The sequence below is a fragment of the Ziziphus jujuba genome, chromosome 12 (assembly GCF_031755915.1).
Source record: "Ziziphus jujuba cultivar Dongzao chromosome 12, ASM3175591v1".
NCBI lineage: Eukaryota > Viridiplantae > Streptophyta > Magnoliopsida > Rosales > Rhamnaceae > Ziziphus > Ziziphus jujuba.
Genome location: NC_083390.1, coordinates 23,364,023 through 23,375,972, shown reverse-complemented (window position 1 = coordinate 23,375,972; position 11,950 = coordinate 23,364,023). Strand labels below are relative to the sequence as shown.

Below are 11,950 nucleotides of genomic sequence, written 5' to 3'. Positions count from 1 at the left end.
ATCTGCTGGATATATACATATATCATCATTATCATCATCATCATCGTCACCATCATCATAATTACTCCGAGATGGAGCTAAGTTACCCCGTAATTCATTACGAATGTCTTCCTCCATTGCCTTTTTTTTCAATTTTGCATGTTCTTTCTTCTTCAAATAATGGTAAATCTCTTTCTTCACTTCTGGAGATACATTGGGGCACTTCTTGACATTACTTTTTGGATCGGAATGTGCTAAATGATACTTTAATCTTGTTATTCCACCACTTTGCATTTTATGGTTACAATATTTGCAAATTGTACCATACTTGTTACCTTCAATTGGAATACAATGTGACCAAGCTGGATCTGCTTTTCCGCTACTACTTTCCATTTTTCCTTTTAATAATCATACATAATTATTAAGTTAATAATAATATTAAGAACAACAATAGGAATAAGAAAAATAATAATAATAATAACAAGTAAAAAAACAATAAAAGTAATAATAATTTCAATAATAATAAGAATAACAATAATAACAATATTAATAACAATAATAACAACATTAATACTAATAACGATAATAAATATAATAAGAATAATAATTAGAAGAAAAATAACAATAATAATAATATTAATAATAATAATAAACAACAATAACAACAACGTTAATAATAATATTAATAATAGAAATAATAATAACCACATTAATAAAAATAATAACATCAACAATAATAACAACATTAATAATAATCATGATAATAATAACAATATTAATAATAATATAAATAATAACAACATGATAATAATAATAATAACAATAGTAAGAAGAATAATAATAACCATAATAACAATAATAACAACCTTAATACTAATAACGATAATAAATATAATAAGAATAATAATTAGAAGAAAAATAACAACAATAATAATAATAATAATAATAATAATAATAAACAACAATAATAACAGCGTTAATAATAATATTAATAATAGAAATAATAATAACCACATTAATAAAAATAATAACAACATTAATAATAATCATGATAATAATAACAATATTAATAATAATATAAATAATGACAACATGATAGTAATAATAATAACAATAGTAAGAAGAATAATAATAACCATAATAACAATATTAATAACAATAATAACAACATTAATACTAATAACGATAATAAATATAATAAGAATAATAATTAGAAGAAAAATAACAATAATAATAATATTAATAATAATAATAAACAACAATAATAACAACGTTAATAATAATATTAATAATAGAAATAATAATAACCACATTAATAAAAATAATGACATCAACAATAATAACAACATTAATAATAATCATGATAATAATAACAATATTAATAATAATATAAATAATGACAACAAGATAGTAATAATAATAACAATAGTAAGAAGAATAATAATAACCATAATAACAATATTAATAACAATAATAACAACATTAATACTAATAACGATAATAAATATAATAAGAATAATAATTAGAAGAAAAATAACAATAATAATAATAAACAACAATCATAACAAGATTAATAATAATATTAATAATAGAAATAATAATGACTACATTAATAAAAATAATAACATCAACAATAATAACAATATTCATAACAATCATGATAATAATAACAATAATAACAATATTAAAAATAATATAAATAATAAAAATATTAATAATAATATAAATAATAACAACATGATAATAATAATAATAACAATAATAAGAAGAAAAATAATAACCATAATAACAATATTAATAATAATAATAACAAAATTAATACTAATAACGATAATAAATATAATAACAATAATAAATTAGAAAAAAAATTAACAATAATAATAATATTAATTATAATAATAATAACAATATTAATAATAATATAAATAATAAGAATATTAATAAGAATAATAACAATAATAATTAGAAATTGTTAAATAAAAAACACAATTTTAACAATATTTATTATTGAAATGCTTACTTTTGAGGATCTAGAAATTGTGAATTGATAATTTTTTTCTAACGTGGATCTTCCAAAAGTTCTTCCTTTTATAAATATAAATGTTGAATAAAGAAAGAAAAGAAGATTAAAAACTAAACTTCGCGTGCACTCAATTTCATTTTTCTGAAGCTTTATGTTTACTCTCTATGATTTATGCTGAAAGTGAAACAGACGGATTCAAAATATCAAAATATAGCTGAGGTGCTATACACCCATATTTATAGTACATTCATTTCCTTACCTCTTGAAGATTATAATTGTCTCGTGAATGTACTTTAAAAAAAAAACAAAAACGACAGCACCAACTTACCTATAATAACTTTATTTTATTATTTCTTTCCGCAATTCTCTCATTGTATTATTTGTTTCTGGAATTGTTTGATGATTTTTTTTTGTCACTTTTACTTTTTCAGTCAGAGGCTCAGAGGCTCAAAGCATGTGAACTCACAGTAAATTTATTATTTTTTTCATTTCAAATTTTTTTCCTATACTTTCGGTATCATACTTGATTAATATTTTGAAAAAAAAAAAAATCAAACAATCAATCATTTCGGCTTTCTTCAATTTCGGCTCTCACCCTCTCAATTAATTTTTTTTTAAGCCAATAACAACCAAAAAAGCAAAAAAAAAAAAAAAAAAAAAACCAATTTCCCAATTTCGGCTTCTCTCTTCTCTTCTCTTCTCTTCTCTTCTCGTCTCTTCTCTCTGTGAAACCCCCATCTCTTCCCCCCCTCCGGCCGGCCCTCTCTTTCCCCTCTTCTCTCTTCTCGGCCGGCCATCTCTTCAAGCTTCTTCTCCCGGCCGACCAAACACACAGCAAACACACACACAAACACACACACCCGAGACTCATAACACATGGAGTTAAAAAAAAAAAAAAATTTCTTTGCCTTGCTAGCAAATTGACAGATGGTTAATGGTATTCAAGAAGGAAAGATCATAAACAAAAAGAGAAAAAATTAGCTAAACGGTGGTGGAATTGAAGAAACCGACTGCGTGCGTCAGTGCGTGAAGGGGAGATATGGGAGTAGCGTCGCTGCCTCGCTGGAGCCCTGTGTATTCCTCTTTCTCGCTGTTCTGCTCTTCTAAGTTCTAAATTTTTAGTTTTCTTTATTTTTTCTGTATTTTTCTTCTGCTGGGAAAATTGGATTGATTCTTTCATTTCTGTTTGCTGCATCAATTTCCCATCATTCTCCCCGAACCGAATGATCCCCTCATTCCCAATCATTATTTTCTTTATTTTTTCTGTATTTTTCTTCTGCTGGGAAAATTGGATTGATTCTTTCATTTCTGTTTGCTGCATCAATTTCCCCTCATTCCCCCCGAACCGAATGATCCCCTCATTCCCAATCATTATTTTCTTTATTTTTTCTGTATTTTTCTTCTGCTGTTTGGTTAATTGGATTGATTCTTTGTTTGCTGCATCAATTTCCCTTTATTCCCCCTCCGAATCGAATGAATTTTTCATTCCCAATCATTATTCTCATCTCATTTCATATGTAAATATAATTATCTTCGATTAGTAAAATTGTAAAGGTATGAACCAGTCGGCCGATATATCCAGAAATTTCCACATTTTCCAGTCGACAACCGGCCCGATCTTTCCACCTTATCCACCCAAAATCCGACATCTTCACCGACAATGGACGATTCCGTCGACTTCCATCGATTCCGGCGACAGATCGACGACACGCGTGCAAGAAACTTCTTCCCCCCCCCCCCCCCCTGTCGGTGTCGGACAGCGTCGACAACGGAAATTGTCGTCGACATTTCCACTGTCTCGCCGATTTTTACTTCCCTGAGTTCAACAAGTATTTTATATTGAAGATCTTCAAGATGGTCTGTTGTTTCAACTTCACCACAACATCGTACTTTTGTTGAAGAATAATTGATTGAAAAAGATGTTCTTGACCATACTACAATGGCTCACAATCCATTTGTTATATAGTTGTCAAGTATCGATGAAAATGATAATGAGGATGAATGTGAGAGTGGCTATGTTCGCCAAATCTTAAAAACAATGGTAATATTTTTTAAATTTTTATTTACTAAATTACTTTTTAATAATTAATATTAATTTATTTATTTTGCATAAGTGTTAATAATTTTTATTTTTATTTTTTCATATGCAGTATGAAGGTATAATATCGTTAACAAGAGGATGTCAACTTCCATCTCAATGACTATACATTCATGGAAGTTTAATTAATATTATTTTTGCTTTTGCATATACAATAGTTTACCAAATTGTAAAAATATTTCATGAGATAATATTTAATTTATTTGATAATTATTTTGTTATGAAAAATGTTTATTTTAAATTTTTGTATTCTAATTATTTTGGATGAATCTAGTTTTAATTTTTTTGTATTTTAATTTTTTTAATTTTTTTGTATTTATAATATTTTAATCAATTTTAAAAAAAAATTATAACAAGAATTTTTTTTTTTTTTAAAAAAAAAGGGCGATGCATTAGAAGAAGAAACGAGTCACCTAAAATATATTTTTAGCAACACATTGTATAAAACGGTCGCCATTTGCGACCTTTAGCGATGCATTTATCAAGCTTCTTCTTTAATTGTTAAAACACTGCAGTTTTTAGTGACGCTTTAATATAATTTTTAGCGATACTTTTTTTGTGTCGCTAAAGGTTAAACATCAAATTTTTAGCGTCGCATGTCTCTTGATATTTAGTGATGTGTTTTCGTAAGCGTCACCGTTTCTTTAATATTAGGCGATACTATTAATGCGTCGCCTTTTGTCTTATGATTTTAGCGACACGAGATTAGGTGAAGTTTTATGTTCGCGTCTCTTTTTATTTTGTTTAATGCATTAATTGCATCGCCTATCATTGCGATTCTTGTGATGATATATTCCTCAAACGTCAAAATCATGCTTATGTTAATCCTCATGAAATTAATTTTAGTTTCTTAATTAGTTATTTATTGTCAATTTGGAAAGCGTCCAATTATTACATTTTTATATATTGCAGAACAATAAAACATACAAGTTGATATTTTCTCAAAAAAAAAATATATATATATATATATATGGAAGTTGAGGTTAATTAAGTACCCTGAGAGTATGTAGTTAAAATAATAGAACTGATCTATTAATTATATTGGAAAGACAAAGAGACATTTTATTCTTTTACTTGCTTATCATGACTTATATATACATATATAATCGCATTCTCCTAGGGACAAAGCCTAGAATGACATATTATGTGGCATTTAAGTGCTTAGATTATCTTAGGTTTTTCATTTCTGAAAAAAAAAATCCTTCAATTTATTTATATAATTCTTCTATAACGTGCGTAACTAATATCAAGCAAAGCCTTCATTAATTTCAATAGCTCTATATTTATATTTCAACAAATCTTATCATATACTTCTTCCTCTTATATAATTAAACAACTTGTCACTTAAATTATAATTTACTAGTAAAACCATATTTCATATATGTAAAAATACATTACATATATTTAGAGATATTATATATAGAGATATAGTAATCTCCGATCAAATTAGTCAATTAAAACCTTCCTCATTAGTCATTAATGGACTGTTATATATATATATATATATATAAATAAATACTAATAACATTTTTACATTGAGCAACGGCTATGTCAACTTAGTGGCAATCAGTCTCTACAAAGACAGCTTAATGGAATTAAGCCACTGTTTCTCCGGATGAAGATTAATTGAAAAAACAAGAGACCAAAAGAAAGTAGAACCTTAATTTTTGTCAAATTTGCAAGTGGTTTTATAAATTAATAATGATGGATGAAGGTTCTAATTTGGCTCACATAATATATATGATATGCAATGGACTATTCAAACGTCCACTCTATTATTTTCTCTGGACAAAAGACAACATAACATGTAAAGTCAAAGTTTTGAATGTTCAAATATTGGAAAAAATAAATGGGCTTCTTTTATTCTACCATAATTCCAAACGTTATATTTAGTAAGTCACTAATTTAACTGTTCATTCACAGAACCACAAAATCCTTTCTCTTCCATTTTTACCCATACCTTATAATCAATTAATTGTTTTCTTAGTTGAATCATATAATTTACATATATCCAAACACAGATATATATATATATATATATATATATATTTTTTTTTTTTGGGGGGGCCGCCGTGTCCTTTTCATTAGGCGCAATTGAACAAATATATATTTATATATTATTTTGTATGTCCAAAGTTTTTTCCTTGTTCCTATAGGCTGTTGAATAGTCCTAGCTCGGAAATTTTTTGTTTCAGAATAAGATTGGAAAAAAAAAAAAAGCAAAAGAATTATTAATCAACTTTTATCTACCGAAAATATATTATTTTCAAGCAGCAGACCAATATATATATATATATCTATATATATACATATAAATTAAATGAAATTCAACAAAGCAAGAATAGATTTGAATTTTTAGAGATATTAGGCAACAGACAAAATATGCCTATATTAAGGCATGGTATGGGGGCATCAAAATTCAAAATATAAGCTTTTGAGAGGTATAGTCATTAATATATTTTTTTTTCCCTATAGAGAAAGAAGAGAGAAAGCTAGCCATGGCTTCGGAAAAGAGCAAGATTCTGATATTTGGTGCAACTGGGTATCTTGGGAAATACATGGTTAAAGCAAGTGTTTCTGCGGGTCACCCAACTTTTGTCTATGTCCGACCCATCAAACCCAATACCGATCCTTCTAAGCTTCAGCTTCACAAACAGTTTGGATCTATGGGAGTCACCATATTCCAAGTACTTTGTTTTTTCTTTCTATTTTCTTCTTATATATATATATATATATATATATTGAGTTTTGAGCATTACAAAATATTATATGTATTTAGAATTAATGAAAGGTGTTTGGGTTTGTGGGAAAACAGGGTGAATTGGAGGAGCACGAGAAGCTTGTCGATGTGCTTCGGCAAGTGGACGTGGTGATATCTACTGTGGCTGTTCCTCAACACCTTGAACAGTTCAAGATCATCAAAGCCATGGAAGAGGCTGGTAATATCAAGGTGCGAAAAAGTCACTATTAACATATATACATATAAATAATTATATTTAATATGAACGATCATGGACTTAACAGCCTAATAGCATTGATAGGTGCCTATTAATATTGCTAATAAGTTCCTAACAGCGCTAATAGGTTGTTCTAGGACTAAAATCTAGGATCTTAGATTAGAATCTTGCTGTGTGTTTGTGTCTATATATATATATATATATATAGTGACCAAAGTCGTGTTTTGATGGATCATATAATGAAAACAGAGATTTGTACCATCCGAATTTGGAAACGAAGTAGACAGAGTGAGTGGTTTGCCGCCGTTTGAGGCACTGTTGGAAAACAAGAGGAAGGTGAGAAGAGCGACGGAGGCGGCCGGAATTCCATTTACTTATGTGGCGGCCAATACTTTTGCTGCTTATTTTGTTGATTATTTGCTTCATCCCGGTGAAAAGATCCAAGAAGTCATTGTCTATGGATCCGGTGAAGCCAAGAGTACGTATCAACCTTATGGTACATTTTTTCTTTATTATTATTATTTTTTAATGGAGTAAATTGATTAATAATTATAGAGGTAGGAAAAGACACATCCCACATCATTCCTCCGTCCATGCCGAAATTGGTTAGATTAATTATCACTTTTCAATACCAACTTTTAATAGTCAATAACATGCGTTTTGAGATTAGTGGTTGAAAATCCTTGCAAAAAGAGTTGGCTATTCATTTGAAAAACTTTGGAACATATATATATATATATATATATATATATTTATTTATTTATTTATTTTGATGATTATTGAATTATATCAACAGATGAAATTTAAAATTTAAAAAAAATAATTAATTATAAATTTAGTGATATAATAAAATTTATTTTGAAAAAATAAATTTTATTGAAATTTAATGATTAATAAATATAATTTTAAATTTCAATATTTAATGCAATATAAGATTGAAAAAAATATACTGTTAGATCTCATATTAAAGATTTTATTAATATTAATTATACATATATATATATATATATTAATGTAGAGGTAAAAATTATGATATATATATATATATATATGTGAGTTAGTTTCACATTATGTCCGTATGATAGTTACATCAAATCTTTTTTTTTTTTTAAACTTTAAATCACATCAATTGTTGGAAGTTAAAATTTAATTACTAATCAAGGTGGAAATTAATTTTATGACATACTAAATCAGTAGATATTTGGACAAAGTATACATGGTAGAAATCCAAAAAATCATTTACGTGTTTTTAGACTTGTAAAAATTTAAAGAATTATTTACATGTTTTTATCTGAAAAATAAAATTCTGATTTTAAATAAAAATACTTGTAAAAATTTATGTGTTTTTATTTGAAAAATAAAGTTCTGATTTTAAAATTATCATATTGACTTGATACGAAGCTAACTATATATATATACATATATATATATATATATATATATATATCTATGTATATATAATTTGAGATTAAAATATTTTCTATGAGTTTATAATATGTATCCATCTCTTCTCACATTCACATCAAGTTCATAATTTTAAACTAAAAATACGCATTATATCAACCATGTAAATATATTTTATAAACTTTCTGAATCAGTCAAATTTGTCTCAGACACCCTAACCATATTAGTCAATAAAGTATATAGGACGATGCATATAATATGGAGTTTTGATTCTGAAATTTTAAATTGCTGAACAAACTTTATTATTAATTTATTAATACAGTAAAATTTGATAATTGCGATTCTACCAAGTTAAAAAAAAATAAGGGGAAAGCATCCAAAAATATAAAAACAATATATACATGATCCAAATATGAAGACAGAGAAAAAGATATGGCAGACCCACTACTCCTTTAATAATTTTAATATATGGTAGACCCACTAATACTTTAATAATTTTTAATATTTGATTGAAAAGAAAATTATCGGATAGATGTAGAGGGATATTTGAAGAAATTATTAAGTTGTGTTAGGAAAACAAAAAAATGTGCAGCGGTTTTGAATTACGAGGAAGATGTGGCGGCGTACACGGTAAGAGCAGCAACAGATGAGAAGGTAGCCAATAGGGTTATAGTTTACAGGCCACCAAGGAATATTGTCTCTCAATTGGATCTCATCTCTGCCTGGGAGAAAAAAACTGGACTTACCCTCAAGAGAACACATGTTCCTGAAGAGGAAGTCATCAAGCTCTCTGAAAGTAAGTCATTAAGTTTCTTCAATTTCATTATTAAATTACCATTATTTGATTCCTTTCTCTTTTTTATTATTTTCATAAAGTTTCTTCAATTTCTCTTTTTTATTATTATCATATTTGTCAATTTTTTTTTAATCACAATTTTACTTTATAAAAAAACGAAGATAAAGTGTTTTTGAACCCATAATCTTATAGGTAAAAATGTGAAGGATATATTGACAGAGATAATCTCTTTTAATTTCATATTTATTAAATCGAGGGATGAAATTTTTTATAGAAATGACCAAATAGTCAAAAGAAAGTCTATCTTGGCAATCGGTCATAGATTTATATATGAATCAAGATTTTTTTTTTCCTTATTTATTTGTCTGTTTAGTTTTAAAAAGTTAACTCTATTTTAATAAATTCATCAGCTGCCCGTGGCACTGAAAGTAGGTCCACTTTTTTGCATGTGTCACGCACCACGTATATATATATATATATACATACCTATGGTTGTTGTCTTAGTTATGCTACTTTAATAAATTCATCATGTGGCCATGGTACTGAAACTAAGTCCACTTAAATTACCCCAAAAAAAAAAAAGAAAAAAAAAGAAGGAACTAAGTCCACTTTTTTATTTTATTTTAATTTTTTGGGGTCGGGGTATGTGTTACATACATTTTTTTTCTTCGATAGACGCCCACTTGGCTGTCCACATGTTAACAATGTCAAGGGAGTGGGACGGACCTGTTTTTTAAATCTCATCCGCGTCCCGTGGAGAATTCTCTATCTTGTCCTTGTAATTTTTTTTTGTTTCTTTAAAGGCTAGACAAGGACAAAGATTTCCCAATCAAGAACGACACAACACATTTCCCGCATTGCCACCCCCTTTTTTATAATTGATATATATATATATATATATATAAACTAGTTCAAACTTATGTAAAAGCCACCGCCACCTTTGGAGGAAGGAGGCGCGTCGTCTATGGAAGAAAGTGTAGTGGCGGCCATGGGAGTCGACGAGGGGGTGGTGGTTCTTCTCCTTCCATCCATGGCCGTGCGGCGGGTGCGTGATGGTGTTGGAGTTGCTTCGGAGGAGGTGGCGAAACGAGATTACTGGGCCATCGATGGTGTGCCAAACGCCGACGGAGTAGTAGATCGGGTCTGCCTTCTCCGATGAGAAGCATCCTTTGAACCCTTTTTGATGAATCAGGGTCCAACAGCGAGAACACCTTGGATTTCAGTACCAGATCTTGCAACTCCCAATTGAAACCTTCGGCGAGTCGGTCTTTGAATTTAGTCAACAACCTCACAGTCTCTTCATTGGCTTTCCCCGAGAATCATGATGGTAGTTGTTTGTAAGCGTTGTGAAGGTGATGATCGGCGAGGTTAAGTTGATGAAGGTGAAGCTTGGTGGCGGCACTGTTAGGACTTAGGGTTTGTAAGAAGACAAAATAATAATATATCAACATTCAATCATTCACATTATTACATAAATGAAAATATAAAAATAAATAAATAAATATGTAGATATATATATATATATATATTGGGTCATGGTTCTTATTTCCTTATCCCAGTTTAGGTCTTAAAATGTTGAACCAAATCCGCCCTGTAATCATGATTTTTTAGGGAAAAACAGCCCCATTAGGGATGATGTACCGCAGCATTCGGATTGTGCGAGCTAAATTGTGATTCCTACCACATATAGTTGTTGTCTTGTGTCTCTGTCCAAACTCCAAAGGCAAATAGAATGGGTCAAAGTCCAATTAATATTTAATGTTGGCAAAAGTTTCAGGAAGTTGTGAATTATATATGATATGCATGCATGTGTGCTTGGTCTAGGTTACTTATCTGTTTTTCAAAATTGTACTTTATATGAACAAATTCCATGTTCATTTAATATATTCTTTTGGGTTTCTGTTCTAAAAACCTTTTTTTTTTTTTGTTTTTTTTTTAATTTCTCTACTACTTTGCAGCTGTACCTTTCCCAGACAATATACCAGTTGCTATACTTCATAATGTATTCATAAAAGGAGATCAGACAAGCTTTGAACTAACCGCAGATGACTTGGAAGCTTCTAGGTTATATCCTGATTACAAGTATACTTCTATTGATGAATTCCTTGACATTTGCTTGGTTGCCCCTCCCAAGCCCAAACTAGCAGTATTTGCATGAGTTTTCTACTTTATTCATTTTCATTACCTAGCTAATTTCCTATACATATTATACATAATTTTGTATCCTTTTGAGGAATGGGTAATGTCTTTTGATTTGTTGTATGAGAATTACTTGTGTGATACTCCACTAGAGAGTCTATGTGATGAATAATATCATCTATGCTTTTCAATTATTTTGCAAAATTATTAATTCCAATTTTCTTTGTTTATTTTCTTTTAATTATATTAATTTTAAGTGACTTTAAACATAACTATATATATTTTTTTTTTTTGGGTCAACTTTTATTGGGCTCTTCCAACAAACTAACAACAGAAATTAGAATTCTTATTGTTATGTAAGAGATTCCTCATATGGCGTCGATGATTAATTTAAAAATTCAATAATTTTAGATCAAAACCAAACAACTAATGTCTCTCATTTTGGCCAAACATATCTTTTCTCCCAAACATCCTTAGTTTCAACATAAAAATAGGCAGCATCATGTCTGATACTCCACTAGCATTTGAATCCACATAAAGGAAAATCCCTTTTA

The 11,950-nt window shown here is 28.4% G+C and overlaps 1 protein-coding gene across 4 annotated transcripts; it reads left to right on the top strand.

Annotated features, from left to right (window-relative positions):
• Window positions 1-6,414: 6,414 nt before the first annotated feature.
• LOC107429598 (isoeugenol synthase 1) lies at window positions 6,415-11,590 on the top strand. Of its 4 annotated transcripts, none has more exons than XM_025078040.3 (5): window positions 6,415-6,787; window positions 6,916-7,050; window positions 7,307-7,553; window positions 9,054-9,257; window positions 9,933-10,054. In XM_025078040.3, the coding sequence occupies exons 1-5, from the start codon at window positions 6,599-6,601 to the stop codon at window positions 9,992-9,994; spliced, it is 837 nt and encodes a 278-aa protein (XP_024933808.2). In that variant the 5' UTR covers window positions 6,415-6,598; the 3' UTR covers window positions 9,995-10,054. The 4 variants fall into 4 exon arrangements, with proteins under 4 accessions (XP_024933808.2, XP_024933809.2, XP_015895795.2 ...); XM_025078041.3 differs by lacking the exon at window positions 9,933-10,054 and adding an exon at window positions 10,061-11,173 and having other exon boundaries at window positions 6,416-6,787; XM_016040309.4 differs by lacking the exon at window positions 9,933-10,054 and adding an exon at window positions 11,216-11,590 and having other exon boundaries at window positions 6,417-6,787.
• Window positions 11,591-11,950: the final 360 nt, after the last annotated feature.

What these genes read in the sequence shown, in the direction of transcription:
- LOC107429598 (XM_016040309.4), top strand. Translation starts at nt 6,599, where the DNA reads ATGGCTTCGGAAAAGAGCAAGATTCTGATATTTGGTGCAACTGGGTAT. An exon ending in TGGGAGTCACCATATTCCAA is followed by an intron (nt 6,788 to 6,915) that starts GTACTTTGTTTT and finishes GTGGGAAAACAG; the next exon opens with GGTGAATTGGAGGAGCACGA. An exon ending in AAGAGGCTGGTAATATCAAG is followed by an intron (nt 7,051 to 7,306) that starts GTGCGAAAAAGT and finishes TAATGAAAACAG; the next exon opens with AGATTTGTACCATCCGAATT.